We start from the raw sequence: 16080 nt of genomic DNA, 5'->3' as shown, positions 1-16080 counted from the left end.
CTCCCACTGTTTCAATTTATGTGAATCTATTTGACTGGGTACGAAGTTTAAGCAAAAAAGAAAAGACTTTTAAACTTATGGTGTAAAATGAGGCACATATATTTTGTATGGCTATTTGTGTTGTCTGCTATATGCAGTCATACCTCTCTATAACAACATCCTCATATAACAACACTTCACTTTCTCTATAACAACACTTCGCTATAACATTTAAGTATATTCGGAACAAACGAGGTTGTTCTAGAGAGGTTTGATTGTATATATATTTGATGTGCCACTTTGCTCTGGGGTCATAGGAAAAGACAATCAAAAAATTAATATACACCTGATTCTAGACAAAAGCAATAAGTTTAGTTAAACTTGATGAACTGCACTATATCCGTCTTTGAATAGGACAATATTACGCGTTTATGCTCTAACGAACAAAAGCAAAATTAATTGTATATGTAAAGAAATCTGACTTCTGATTCACCCCACTGCTAAGAAACTATTGTATCCTTGTAATTTGATGTTGGCTACAGTGTTGATAAGAACATATTTTTCTAAGACCATGCATATGCATAATATATAGCGCAAGCATACTCTGCCTGTTCATTAGGAAATCAGTTGGCAAAGGTAAGCAACAAGGCAAGTTTCCCATTACAACAGGAAATGTCTCAGCAATTCCAACTTATAAGTTCCCTTACAACATGTCAGCGAACAAGTTTTTCAACACTCTTCCACTATAAATGATCCTGTCTAAGGTTCTCAGATTTGAAGAGCATCAGCTATTGATCCTGCCAAACTGATAACTTCAAACGGAGCTTGATTAGACAACTTTCACAGTATGAGGACATGAATCTGTGGTCCAAAAGTAAGTGAATGCTTTCTCTGAACCTTGACAACAAAAACATTGGTAACAGTCAGAAACCCGGTAAAGGAGATGCTTAACTAAAAGGCAGGCGGATACAAATTCAAAGATTTACCGTCGTTCTTGTGGAGAAAACGCTCCCATGACCGCTTTGGGAAAATTCCATGAGTCACATAAGCGCTAACTTTTGATGCACCATGAGCGGCCAAAACTTTCTGGGACAACCAAGCATCAAAGAAGTACAATATTAGCAACTTGTCATATGAATGTACTCATTAAAGACGAGTAGCGCCGCTTTTTAACAAGAATGCATTAAATTGTGGAGGTCTGGATAAAACATTCTTCATATCATCAAGTCCTTAAAAGGAGAGTTATGCAATCCACGAATGCTAGTATTAGTTTCGAAGTGAATGATTCTTATTGTGCACTCTCTAACTTCCTTTCTCCTTTCCCTTCCATTTGGGGTTTTTTCAAAAATCTAGTTTGACGTGCATTGCTGGGATCCTTAAGTTTACCTCATCCCGTAATTGTTCTGTACCACAATTACAGTCCAGAACTGTTGAGGGTAATAACCTTATGTCTCTTCTAAGCCACTTGTGGCAAAAAATGACACGTTGGCAGATCATGGATCAGTTAAAACTTTTAAGCCAAAGAAAGGAATATTACCAAAATATGGTAAAATTTTAACTGAAAAGAGAAGACACCATGATAGCACGTCAAAGGATCCAACAAAAAGATAACGCATGCCAAAAGCTAGAGTTAGAAGGATGCCTTGAAATTCTTGGGTAAACATGGAGGGCTGATGTGAGGAGTTCAATGGTATTTGCGGGAGCCATGAGGCATAAAAAAGTCAAGAATCAACACATGAAGTGCCAAGATGCTCATAACAAAGTTTCACTTAAAGAGAAGCTTCAAGGCCTTCAAAAGTAGCTCCGCTTGAGGAAAATTCAAGAATGCAACGTCACTGATTTGGAGTGAATATGGGACTTAGTCCAGTCACTTAGGTGTGTAGGACTTGTACATGTTTGCCACACGTTCTTTTGCCTATTTAGGCCATTTTTAATGTCTTCTTTGCTGATTTTTAGAGTTAAGCATGGGGCATTTCTGGAAAGATTCTAGGGTTGTCTTTTATTATAGATATAACAACTGGTTTTAAGTGTAAACAATCAGTTTAGGATGATTAAAATATATTCTCCCATGTGAGGCTTAAGAAACCTTAGTGGTTCTCGTAAGAACTTTACAGATTATCCATTCAAGTGAGCGATTTACTTTGAGGTAATCAGGTTTCTTTATTTCTTAATATCTTAAGAAACCCTACTGGTTCTTGTTCTTTCTTTACCTTTCTGACCACGTGGTATTCTTGGTAGTTTATTCTTGTTTTGTTGTGTGAATCTTTGTCGGCCATGTGTATTGCCCATAAATCTGCCCGTTTCCCTTGATCTTGTTCATGTGAAGAAATCATCTTGTTTGGGGTTCAAAAGTATCCGTGTGCTATCACACCAACAAAGGAAAGGAGAAAAACAAATACTAAGAGTTAATAACTACACAAAATATAAACTCTCTGGATCTCTTTTTGAGAAGGTATAATGTTGAGAACGTAATTAAGTATATAAATGTGTGCTCTCTCTAATAGCTTTACCTTTTAGATGAGATGGTCACACAATTCAACATGGTATCAGAGCCAAGTTAGAGGTCCTGGGTTCGAGTTTCACTACTACCCGTTATCAAAAAGAATTTCCCGTGCTTGGCCCATGAAAAAAATCAGGCCCACATGTGAGGGGACGCATTGAGAATGTAATTATAAATTAAAGCATGCTCTTTCTAATAGCTTAAGTTTTTAGATGAGATGATCACACAATTTAATATATAAATCCCCAGAATCTCCTCACTTATGAAGGAATGAAGGTAAATAAATGACACAGATCAATCAGAATGATTACGCAACCAACCAAGCACAGAGCCTTTTTACGAAACAAGAGACATTAAAGTTTCAAATAATTGTCACATACCGGTGAGTGACATATTTAAGTACTCTTTAACACAGATACTAAAACCCTTATCAGATCTAAGAGGAAGGAGTACCTGGCATTCGATTAGGGTACCTCCAGACTGGACCAAGTCATCAACAATGACCACATGACAGCCGTCAGGATTACCCTCTTTTAGCCTGACGATTCTCTTATCACCTTCACGCACTTTAGTGCAGATAACCTAAATAAAAAAATCTGCTGATTACAAAAAAGTTCAAGATTGGGTAAACATACAGAAACCAAATTAGAAAAATGTCATTTTTAACTAACAGTGGGATAGTCAACTAATTGGTTGTGAAACCTCTTCCAAGCTCCATCATCAGGAAAGGCTATAACTATCTGGAAAATGGAAAGACATTAAAACATCATTGCTACATCTCAAGGTAATTTTATTGGAAAAACAAGGACAAAATAGCTCAGAAGAACTCGTGCCCACTTTTTCAGACTCAGGAAGCTGCTGAAGCCGTTGCTTCAGCAGCGGAATTCCAGTCTCAAACAGAGGCAGCACATTATCTCCAAAATAGAACCTCTCCTGCAGAAAAGAGAGAAGTACGTTCAACAGAGATGGACGTGGATATCTTGAAAATCTTTAGAGCGCCTATATCACATAAAAGGATACACTTCGCAAGATAAACATAACACTGGTGATATAGATGAAATATTGTTGGCCAGTAATGTTCGTAATAACAACGAAAATAAAGTTATAATCAACATTAGAAAGGTGAGATTTTCTGCGCTTTCAGTATAACTATTGACATTTCTGGCAAAACCATAAAAAGCATAACCTAAAAGCCAAAATAGGATGTGTATAAATTGATGCTTCTGAATGATCGCGTAGTCCAATTATCAATTAAATTGAAGAATCTTAGATAAAATCTTTGAACATCACATCAAATAAGAGCGCAATGTGAATACAAAATGTCCAAATGGCATACAATTACATGATGAAATAAATTAACCTGCAATGCATGTATGTCATAGATAACTAAGCTGGTCGGACCACCCCTTGATATTGGAATATTTGATATTAATCTGGCCATTGTAAATGCAGTGGCCACATCTCCTTCTTCTTCCATCCTCTCAAAGGTACCAGTTGGGAAGAAAGGTAACACAAGTGTAAATGAGGCGACAAACAGCTTTGGAAGTGCGAATATCACAGAAAGCTGTTCAAAGATGACTGCTGGTGAGCTGAAAGATGCTAGAAAAGCAACATGCTGCCCACGGATATCATGTGCGTTGTTTATAAAGAGATTTGGGAAACCATCAGCGAAACTCCTGGAACATGAAATTCATATTGGTTAGTGTTTGTCCCAGTAAAGGGTCAACTATAGTACAAGTAATAGCATCATTTCAAGGTAATTAGTATACCAAGTCAAATCCTCTAGCATACAAATTGCCAATAGAAGATTGTTTACAAAATAGGCAGGAACTAAATAATTGAATTACTGTGTAACCAATGCAAAAATAACGCACACTTTTCCTTTGCCCCGGTTATTGTTTAAAACATTCGTCTCTTTTTACCACTATACCTCGACGAAATTTAGGTTTCTAATAACCGAGAAATCCTGAGGGCCTGCTGGTGTAGGGTTCGAAACTTGGTAGATAATGCGTTTCGCCCCTATACTATAGTACATAGCATCGTATCAAGGTTAATAACTACATCAACTAGTCAAATGCTTCCGCATACAAGTTGCCAGTTGAAGGTTTGATTATTGGCCTATTACAGAATATGCAGGAACTGAAAACTTGAACTTCTGTGTAACCACTAACCAATGCAAAAGTGATGTTATATAATCCTTTTCCTTTGCCTGATTCTTCTTTTTTTTTTTTTTAAAACAAACATCTTTTACTACCCTCAGCCAAAATTTAGGTCTTGCTATGTCATTCCTCAAACGTCCGTCTAGTTTAACAAATGATAGCCAGTCTAAAACCAAGATAAATGAAGAGGGTTGTGGCAGGTTAATGTTCATCATACAATAATTTTCAAACAATGATCAATCCTGTGAATGAAAAGCAAAATCGACATTGAGAATTCAACATTGAGAATTCAACATAGCTGAAGCAATATATTTAGCGATTGATTTAGGTCATTACACCATTATAGGAAAAAGGTTAAATTAGCCCATATTACATCTGAAATTTAGCAACTTTGCTCTCCTTATACTTTGGGTCTAATCTTACCTTGGCTATTAGGAAATAGTCTCGTTTTTCCGTTGACCACTACCGGAGCTCCAAGGTGAAGCACAACAGAGAGGTAATTTTAAACCATAGAGGATAAATTCGGACTTTTTTCCTCAAAGTGTTTTAATACGCGGAGTTCACCCATTTCACAGTAGAACCAGAGTCGGAGCCAGAATTTAAAGCTTATGGGTTCGGGATTCTAAATCTTTTTAAGTTACTGGATTCAAAATTAATAATTTGTACCTATTCAATGAAATTTCTCAAGACAAATACATGATTCGAAACAAAGCTACTAACAATAAAAGGAGGAATCTTGATTCAATTTTACCATTCGACTCGACACACTAAAAACTTTTTACTCGAAATTGAAGTAAAGATGTATAATTTGCGTATATAGCAAGCTGATACAAAGGCATATGAGAGTAAAATCGAACCTCCAGTTAATAGAGTGGAGAATAATGGAGTCGGATTCAGAAGCGATTTTGCGAGCAACATCTTCCATTTCAACACAGTAGTATAGAAGCACTTGCTTCTTCTTCTTTACTGTTGCCTTCTCCATCTTAACACAGTGTGTGTGTGTGTGACAAAATTGCAGGAGAGTTGTAGTTTAAGCCTGTCGTTTAAGGATTTTTGACTAAGGTTTAAGTCTTCCAACAATTTGCTGTTTTAGTCCTCTAAAACATACATAATTTACTATTAGCCCAGTTCCATTTTTTCTTAAACCTTATTGAACATTTGAACTAGTACTAGTACTGTTACTGTTGCTCTCTAAGAAGATTAATTAATTGGTGCATTTAAAATTCAGGAAAATATCCAAATTCGCCTATTATTCAAAATTGTTATAATTTTGTCACATGTTACACTTTTGGTCCATTCACACTTTGGTCCCGTTTGGATTGACTTATTTTAAGTGCTTTTAAGCTAAAATAGCTTTTAAGCCATTTTGTAGTGTTTGAATAAAGTAAAAAAGTATTTTTAAGCACTTGTTTTTAAGCTAAAATAACAAAAATGAGCCAAAAGCCAAAAGTTAGAATTCCTAACTTATGACTTTTGGCTTAAAAGTCACTTAAAACAAGCTCATCCAAATTGGCTCTTTGCCTTAGTAAAAGTTGTTGAAAACCTGTGTTCGATACTAGAAAATCAGAGAAGAAAAGAAATGCTAGTTCAGTATAACAGAACATTAATAATTTTCGAGCTCACAAGTTGCTTGTGTGTCTTTAAGAAATTTAATCCCTTCACAAAGGTTATGAATTACTTCCTCCCAGGATAGAACGGAAAAACTACTCTGTAATACTGACAATTGAAATTACAGAACTTCAGTGAACTCAACAAACGGAGCAAATCACACTTGACACTTTGTTTATATGGAAAAACAATGTAATAATTTAGAAAGGAGAAAAGAAAATTTCAGATTTTCCATGTGTAAAAATGAGGCCAAGTCTCTAAATTTATAGACAATAAAAGGGTGAGATGAAGAGGTGCAAGCCAAGATGTGCCTCTTTCATTTCTCATTCACACCCAATAAAAAAAGCCAACAAAAGTAAATCATTTCGTATTTACTCTTGCTAACGAGCTTCAATATAAAATTGTAGACTTCACATATCCAAAATTTTCAAGAAGTTATCCAAATTTATTTCTCAACTTTAACTATATTTCAAAATTATTCTTCGGTTGGAACTCCATTAAAAGACAAGGGCAAAGTAATATTAGACCAAAAGCTTAAAGGAGGACAAAGTTGTTCAATTTTGTATAGGAACAAATTTGATCTTCATCCTTTGATATTATATATTATGTTACATGGCTTTAAAAAAGAATTAAAATGATTTTCCATCTTTCTTTTTTATTTATTTTTATATTATATCTTTTTATTCTTAAAATGTTACAAGAAATTCATAACGCTTTACCCTCTTTGCCTTGGGGTAATGTCCAGTTCCACGTGTAACTCTTTTTTTTTTTTTTTTTGGTTGAGGAAACTGAAAAAATACAAATATTATCTGAAATAAGTATAACAAAATGTATTCCTTGTTTATCTGCCAAATACTGAGAGTCAACGAGGGGGAATTGCAAAATACATAAGTTTATGTACGTTGGACTGCTTGGAAGTTTCCCAACTCTTTTAAAACATTGCTTGTACTTCTTACTTATTTAATCTAATAAAATTTCAATAACTTGTAATTTAAACCTAATTATGGTCACATGAACTGCAATTAAACAGTTTAAACACTGTAACTGAAGTTACTTATGAAATTCAAATACAAATTGTCCTTCTGAAGTTATGAAATTCAATACAAAATATCGTTTTTGGCTATCCAAAGATAATTTTTTTTATACATTTTAACTAATCTCTTCTGAATTAAAATCTCATTGTAATTATTTATTTTAATAATTTAATTGAATAAAAGCCGGCTCGACTTGACTCAAATACAGAGAGTCCTCTTGTAAATAAAAAACATGGAATTTTAGGTTGATGAAACCGCTACATTATGTTTCAAATTTATCGATAAGACCAAAACAAATACTGTATCCTTAACTAATACTATTCCAAAATTGTCACTGAAATATGCATTTTCCAGATATTTTGTGTTGTCAATGATAAATGTGAAAGGGGCCTGATACACTACTAGAAATCCGGTAAAAACCGACCAACGTTGGTCGCTAATGGCAAAAAACCGACCAAAACGCGACCATTTGCGTGTGGGCGGAATTTTTGTGGTCGGAAAGGAATACCGACCAAAGTTGGTCGGAAATTACCGACCAACTTTAGTGCGTCACTTAAATTCAAAAAAAAAAATATTGCAAAAAAAAATCGACCAAAGTTGGTCGGTATTTTAATTATGTAATAAAAAGATTCACCATCTGGGAATTGAACCGGGGTCTGTACTGTGGCAGGATACTATTCTACCACTAGACCATTGGTACATTTTATTTTAAGACTGTCTTTTATTTGATTTATACTGTTTAATTATATTTTTACACGAAAATAACCGACCAAAGTTGGTCGGTTTTTTTAAATGACCCGCCGAATTAACCGACCAATTTTGGTCATTTTTTTAATATTAATTTTTATTTATTTTAATTGAAAAACCGACCAAAGTTGGTCGGTTTCTTGAAACATAAATTTCGCGGGACTCAAAAATAGTTTCCCGCATTTTTGCTCCAAAGAAAACCGACCAAAGTTGGTCGGTTTCGTAAAAAAAAAAAAAATATTTTGAAAAATCGACCAACTTTGGTCGGTTTTTTGGTCGGTTTTTTGACCGACCAAAGTTGATCGGTCGACCTTAATCGATTTTTGTCGAATTTCTAGTAGTGATACTCCCCCATATTTTCGAAGTTGATTGCTATGATTGTGCTATTTTACTTTTCCGCCTGAACTCTTTATTCTTGTGATTTAGATTGATACATATATATATATACACACACATCAATTATATATAAAATATATATATTATATATAAATTTACCGACTATTATTTTGCAGTGCGACTATATTGAGAAGATTTACCAATATAATATGATAAGTTTGAAACCCTCCGACATCATGCCTATGAAGGATGGTAATAAAAAGCCATATGCATTACAAATGGAATCCTCTAGAGTCACCATCGAGGGCGGGGAGCGATGAGATGATTGAGATCCGCTCCCTTTAATCAATAATATATAAGTTCGAGTGTTGGGAATAAAAAATTTAGGCTGAATGGCATTTAAAATTTTAGCTACACATCAAAAGTACATGATAAATATTAGTGATCTATAAACAAAAGAAAGAATCGCCATACAAAATTGTTGACCACGATAAATTAAATAATAAAGAAAAAAATGAATCTAAAGTGAGTTGTCAATTATCGGAAAAATAGATGGAAATAATGCTCCAACCCCACTTCAATTTCTTTAATTTATAGCCATGTTCTTCTGCTTGTGCACCCATTTGGGGTCATGTGATGATGTTGCCAATTGGCATCCAATAATAGCTTGATCTTGACATAAATAACCAACATAATTTTGACAACTTCCAAATGCCATATTCTCTTACACATAATTTAACAATTTACCTGAAGAATTATAAGTTTCACATAGATACCAAGCTGGTATTCCTAATGCATCACCTATCATTTTCTCATGCCAACCATTTTTCATTGCTTGATTCAATCTCCTAACAAATCCTTCTCTTTTCCCCTCACAATAATTCAAGAACTTTGCTATGGTTCTTGAGTTCTTGCTTTTCCAACAGCTTCGCTCTACTGTCACTGGCTCGACAGATTCAGATTCTGACGTTGCACGTCCAGAACTAGCTAAACTAGCAATATACTCAATCATGCCATTTACAAGACTAGCCGGGGCATTACCTTGACCATTCCATAGCCATATACGCGCCATGCCTTTTTGAAGTGCCAAAGACATGGCATGTTTATAATTTGGACTATACAATATTGAAGGACTAATATGTAGAACAAACTCAACGTTGTTGTCACGGGACTCAACGATGATTGGACGAGTCATATTCCGGCTAGATAGTCGGAGTATGACATGTTTAACTAGCTTCTTATTCTGGGATTGACCAAAATCAACATCACTAGTAGGATAAAGAATATTTTCAACAAATTTACTTGTCTTCAAAACTAAACGTGTGGCTTCGTCGTTCGATACAAAAAAGAGATCGAAACGCCTCTTTGCAAATGTAGCATCAGCTTCATTGACAATTGTTATGGAAAAACCTTTGGAGGCTTCATAATTTGCCCATAAGGAGACTACTATTGCAAAAATGACCACAACAAGCCTAAGAATTATACTTGTCTTTGATGAAGTGCTTTTGTGGTTATTTTCATCAACTTCAAGATTGGAGGAGGGGTATATGGCAGAGTTTTTTGTGGTTGGTTTTATGAGAGGTTGAAGGAGATGTTGGTTTTTCTCTTCCATATAGAGAGGAGAAAAAAGAAGAAGAAGATGGAATAATATGAAATGTACAAAAAACAGTTACAAAAATAGAAGAATAGGGGACATCATAGGCCACAATGAGTGACTACTAATAGATAAAGGGTCCGTTTGTCAACTTACTTTTTTCTTTCTAAAATATTCGACTTCTTGGGTATAAATTAAGATATTGATTTACCGCTAAAGGTTATGGTAAAATGAATAAGATTTCTCTATCCTTAACTAGAGGTTACCGATTTGATCCCTAGAAATGATTTTTTTGGTAGCGAGCGATTCCTACTTTAATAGGCTTTAAGCAGCACGACTCCGTATCATTAGGGACCTCAATACAGATACCAGATACCATATGAAAAATAAAAAAAGAAGAAGTGATTTACATGATTTCACAATCATTCAACAAATTAAAGGCAGTTGGCATTTGAATACTAACACGACATTAGTGAGTTATACGCAACTCTCAAGTAGGTCATGCCATGTTATATTTTCTTTTACATTCATCATTTGACCTAGAATTCTTTGTCATTTTTTTCTGGACTACGTCGTGATATATTTTGGTTTTTCAATCTTGGTTAAGTGAGCCAAAAAAACATACTACTAGTATATAACTAAAATGGGACTACTAATATAAAAATAATTTAAAATATTGTCAAAACATAAATGTCAGCCGAAAAAAAAAATAGGTGGTTTCTTTTCATCTATCCAAGTTTTGATGGATAAGTTATCCGATATCTATACTAGTGAAAGATAACAAATACCCCGTGAAATTAATTAAGGTGAGCGCAAGATATTCAAGACACCAAGATTAATAAAAAAAAATCAAATGGATAATTGCATTTCAGTTAAGGTGTCGGCGAGAGTTTTCCTCCAATTATTAATGAGGAAATGCATGCACATGGCTTTAATATAGTATTTTACTCTAATTATATTCCAACTTGGTAGGAACTAAGGATAATCAATTACTGGTTACAAAACCAGGAACAGTTCCAGCAATATATTGAATGTCCCACCCCACAATGTGATAGCATTCCGTTTACAAACATTAAAAATTAAAATTAAATAAAGCAAATGATGAGAGAAAATATGCGTACCGTATTTGATTTGGATAAATAAAATTTAGTTTAGGGTAGTGATATATATATTAAATGGAGTATTTTAAAATATAAAGTATGCAAAAGGGAAAAGAAAAGATCAACAAGATTCAATATTTTTTTCTTCTTTGAAAATATTGAGGATGAACATTCACTAAGGGTTGTGGTGAAACACATGGAATTCCTTTACTTTTGATCAAAAGTTTAGGGTTCGAATTTTGGGTATGAAAAACCCAGTTTTTTAAAAGGCGTGGGCATCAGGCGAGACGTTTTATATATGCCTCAGCGAGGCGTAAGCCCCGAGGCACGGGGCGTAAGCCCCATAGGTATTTAATTTTTAATATTTTATAAAATAATATAATGATAGTAAATATTTATAAACAGGTAAAATTACATAAAAATTGATGTGTGTGTGTGTGTGTGTGTGTGTGTGTGTGTATATATATATATATATATATATATATATATATATATATATATATATATATATATATATATATATATATATATATATATAGTGTGTGTGTGTGTGTGCGCGCGCGCGCGCTCCATCCCCACAAAAAACTAGTCAAACAATCTATTATACGCTATTTACAAGCAATGTTTTAAAAGGCGGGGGTGTGAGGTGGGGCGTTTTACTTGATATGGGGCGAGGCGTAAGCCTGAGGGGGGGAGGGGGGACGTAAGCCCCATGGAGCTTAAAAATTTTTAATTTATAAATTAATAAAATAACATAATAACACAAAAAATATAAAATATAAATTAAAAGTTAAAAATTAAAAGAAAATTAAAGGAACTCATAGAAAAAAAATATCTAGCATCATTCTTAAGTATAACTAATGCATACAAATCACGTATAACGTCTTTAACTTTCAAATAATAAAAAACTTACAATTTCTTTAAAAAAATGATCAAACTCCACATTTTACCTTCCTAAAAGTAAATAATTAATAAAATTTTATTAGTAAGATAATTAAAATATTACTCCTTCATGAATAAATACAAATTAGTTTAAGATATCAAATTAATAAAAGAATATAACAAGGAGGGACATATGAACTAAGACACGACCAATAACAAGTGAAGATATAAATTCGCAATACTATGTCTCATTATTAGAGTTATACTCAATATTCATATTTCTATCGATGAATAGAATTTTTATCATTAATTTGTTAAAGAATTTTGAAGGTCAACGATATTAATTTAGAAATTCGACACGTGATTTGCGTTAGAACTGTTAGGCGAGCCCCGAGCATTGGGCGTTATGCGTGTTTAGGGTGTACGGTCGGACGCTTAGGGCGTAAACCTCACAGAACTAAGTCTCATACATGAGCCCCAGGGTATTTTGCAAGTGTCCCGCCCAGGGGCGAGCCCAGGGCGAGTCCCAGAAATGCCTTTTAAAACACCGGAAAAACCCTCCGTTAGGAAGCGTTTCACCCCTCAAATGGGACTTACGCGGCGCAGATTCAGATTACTCGAGGCCTTAATGCGGATACTGAATATCGGAAGGAAATCAAAAAGAGAAAAAGAATGAACATTGACTGAACGTGTTTCAACTTAATTAAAAATGATGTTCCCAATAATGATAACTTTATACTATAATTTACTAAATATTGTTTTTCAAAACAATTTTGAGAAATCAGAGAACTTACAAATTCTAGAACTGCAGTTGGTTTGTTTACTTCATTTTTGAGATATGTTTTGAATCATGTTATATTTTCACATTGTTTGTAGCACAAATTATATAATTATTATATTTGAGTTTCATCCAAAAATTATTCGAAATGCTATATGATTCTTTTAAACTTAATACATAAATTTTTATTATTGTGTATACACTTACAGTGACATAAGACGACATTTATGATTTTGTTAAAAATATGATCTCATTTTGCTTAAACAAATCAGATCATACTTTAATATAATTAATATTCTTTAACGACGTCTGCGCCCTACTAGTAAAGATGCAAAAAGAATCTTACTATCAACATAATAAAAATTAGACCCTTTTTATTTACAAATTCACAAGGAATTGTAGCGGCCATGATTGCCCTCCTAGTGCTTATATGCATAGATAGTGTGAAAAAGATTTACAATCAGATTACTTAAAAGGTAATTGTATGTAATTCTCTATACCAAATTAATTTGTAATCTTAGAAAATAAAAAGAAATCTTCTCTAAAATACCACTCTACCTCTAGCAAAATAAATACGAATATGAATATCTTCTTCTATCCAAATCACTACTGTAATACTTACATTAAATCTACAACAAGTACATATTTAATACTTGCTGTATTTTTGTACACGTTGTCATAAGTTTAAAAAATAACAATAAAACTAATACTCTTTACATGCTAACTTAGTCAATATTTGTTGCTTGCGTGCAATTGTTAATTATGACGTAAGGTGTCACGACCCAATTTCACCTATAGGTCGTGATGATGCTCAACATCACAACTAGGTAAGCCAACTAGTGAATTAAACATATATTTCCTCTTTTCATAAATTTCTGAGTAATTAAACTCTTCTTACTTGCAAGATTTAAGGAAAATATAAAAGGTTCTGATTAAATAAAAATCAAGAAAATAATTCAAATCATAATTCTACTAGTGAGTGTGCCAAAACCTGATGTCACAAGTATATGAGCATCTAGTAGATTATACAAAAAAATCCAAAATACTGTCTGAATACAAAATAGACAGAAAACAAATACAAAGGAGACACTAGGTGCTGCGGAACGGCTCAGGAGAAGCAGCTCACCACTAGGTCTCGGGATAGCGTGGGTGTGCACCGGTAGGACCGCCTAAGGTTCCTGCCTCAGATCCTGCACAAAAAATGCAGCAAGTGTAGCATGAGTACGAAAATAACGTGTACCCAGTAAGTATCAAGTCTAATCTCGAAGAAGTAGTGACGAGAGGTCGACTTTGACACTTACTATGGGTCAATAATATTAAAATAGAAATATTTAAATAGACATGGTTTATGTGAACAACAATAATCTTCTTAACAAGCGGGAATAAAAAAAATTCTTTCAAATTCAATAATTTTCAATTAATCATTTATCTTCACAAGCTGCAATATGATGTCAAGATATCGTGTAATTATTATTGTTACGCACGATTTCTGCCATGGTCGTACGGCCCGATTCAGAGTGTCGTGTACACTACCGAGGGACGTGCGACATGATCCATAGATGGATCTATACTGCCTAGGCATTCGACCCGCTCCACAAGAAAGGAGGATATTTTCTTATGAACCTCCGGAATGAGAAATTATTATAAGGCTAATACATAAAGATGTGCAATTCTATTACTAGCCAAGTAATTTGCACAAAAATTTAAGTATGTGAAATTTCGGTCTTTTTACTATTTCCTCTAATAATTTTTAATATAATTTCAGTACTTTAATTAAATAAAAGATGCAATTATTACAAGTAAGTCATAATTTGAGTCCTAAACTACTCGGACATAGCATAATTAGTAGTTACGCACGGACTCTCGTCACCTCGTGCGTACGTAGCCCCCACAATTAGTAACAATTATTAATTTAAATCACCTATGGACTAAATGCCCTCTTACAAGGTTAGACAAGAGACTTACCTCGTCCCAAAGTTCACTTTTCGATCTCAATTTCACGTTAAAGCCTCAATTCGGTGCCGAAAAATCCGAAACTAGCCAAAAGTTATATAAAATAATCAATACATGCTTAACAACTTAAAATTAGAGTATTAGATTAATTACCCAACCCAAATTGATAAAATTCCTAAAATTCACCCCGGACCCACGTGCCCGGATTCCGAAAATTTTTGGAGGAAATCATTACCCATAATCTCAAGAACTCAATTATACAATTTCTATCCCATTCCATAATTATTTTCATGGTTAAAATCTCATTTTTGTCAAAACCTAGATTTTTCATCTAAACCCTTGATTTCTACAATTTACATATTATAATCTACTAATAATTTATGTATTTAACTTATAATAGGTAGAATTAACTTACCTCCAAGTGGCTAGGTAAATACTCCTCTCAAAAAGCTCTAAATTCGCCCAAGAATGGAGAAAATGGGCTCAAAAATGGCTGAGCCCCGTTTTAAGACATTCTGCCGAGCAATTTTTTGCTTTTGTGGCTCCTCATCTGCGGAAAGGACCTCGCAGATGTGGCTTTTTTCCCTTAGCCGGCTTGTCCGCTTCTGCGAGACCGGTTTTGCAAGACCTCTTCTGCGGTGCATACGCCGCACCTGCGCCCTCGTCCGCACTTGCGATGCCTTTCTCGCACTTGCGCCTTCGCATGTGCGGTCCATTTCCCCACTTCTGTGGTCATTGGCAGCCCCCCTCTTGGACGCTTCTGCGGCTCATGGCTCGCACCTGTGGCTGCCCATGCGCATGTGTGGTTACACCAGAAGCTGGAAGCTTCAGTTGTTCCTTCCAAGTCCAAACTTGGTCCGCGCCTCGTCCGGTTAACACCCGAGGCCCCCAGGGCCCCGCCTGAACATACTAACAAGTTTGAAATCATAAAACGGATTCGCTCGAACCCTCAGAAAGTGTAAAACAACATCAAAACTAAGAAACGTACCTCAAACCAAATTGATTCAACTTAGAATTTTTAAATTCTTCAAACTTACTCCGAACGCGCCAAAACATACCTAAACTACTCAGAATGACACCAAATCTTGCTGCAAGTCTTAAATCACCTTACAGAACTATTCCCAGACTCAGAATTTTGACCAGACCTCGATTACTCCAAAACCTACTCCAAACCAAAATTTAAAGAACCTTAAACCTTTATATAGTTGATTTTCACTATTAAGCGCCGAAACGCTTCCGGGTTGTCCAAAACCCGATTCGAACATACGACCGAGTTTAAAATTATCATACGAACCTATTTGAATCGTCAAATCCCGATTCCGGCGTCATTTTCTCAAAATGTTGACCGAAGTCAAACTTTCCCTTTTTAAAGCTAACTTAAGAACCAAGTGTTCCGATTTCAACCCGAAC

General features: G+C 34.6%; 2 protein-coding genes across 4 annotated transcripts; both read right to left on the bottom strand.

The window, feature by feature from the left end:
* Positions 1-443: 443 nt before the first annotated feature.
* LOC107788311 (ribose-phosphate pyrophosphokinase 4) lies at positions 444-5683 on the bottom strand. 3 transcript variants are annotated; one of them, XR_012697509.1, is made up of 8 exons: positions 5496-5683; positions 3840-4155; positions 3317-3412; positions 3151-3219; positions 2933-3061; positions 2190-2341; positions 966-1065; positions 444-876 (listed from the first exon to the last, which is right to left on the bottom strand). XR_012697509.1 is itself a non-coding variant. In XM_016609988.2 (7 exons), exons 1-7 carry the CDS (start codon positions 5618-5620, stop codon positions 809-811), a joined length of 897 nt encoding a protein of 298 aa, XP_016465474.1. In that variant the 5' UTR covers positions 5621-5683; the 3' UTR covers positions 444-808. The 3 variants fall into 3 exon arrangements, 2 of the variants coding, with proteins under 2 accessions (XP_016465474.1, XP_016465473.1); XM_016609988.2 differs by lacking the exon at positions 2190-2341 and having other exon boundaries at positions 444-870; XM_016609987.2 differs by lacking the exon at positions 2190-2341 and having other exon boundaries at positions 5496-5682.
* A 3404-nt stretch (positions 5684-9087) lies between these two features.
* On the bottom strand, positions 9088-9975 carry LOC107788313 (uncharacterized). Its single transcript, XM_016609989.2, has one exon. The coding sequence runs from the start codon at positions 9973-9975 to the stop codon at positions 9088-9090; it is 888 nt and encodes a 295-aa protein (XP_016465475.1).
* Positions 9976-16080: the final 6105 nt, after the last annotated feature.

The sequence above is a fragment of the Nicotiana tabacum genome, chromosome 12 (genome assembly GCF_000715075.1).
Source record: "Nicotiana tabacum cultivar K326 chromosome 12, ASM71507v2, whole genome shotgun sequence".
Lineage (NCBI taxonomy): Eukaryota > Viridiplantae > Streptophyta > Magnoliopsida > Solanales > Solanaceae > Nicotiana > Nicotiana tabacum.
The sequence above is the reverse complement of the archived record's forward strand: the minus strand, read 5'-3'. Positions and strand labels throughout refer to the sequence as shown.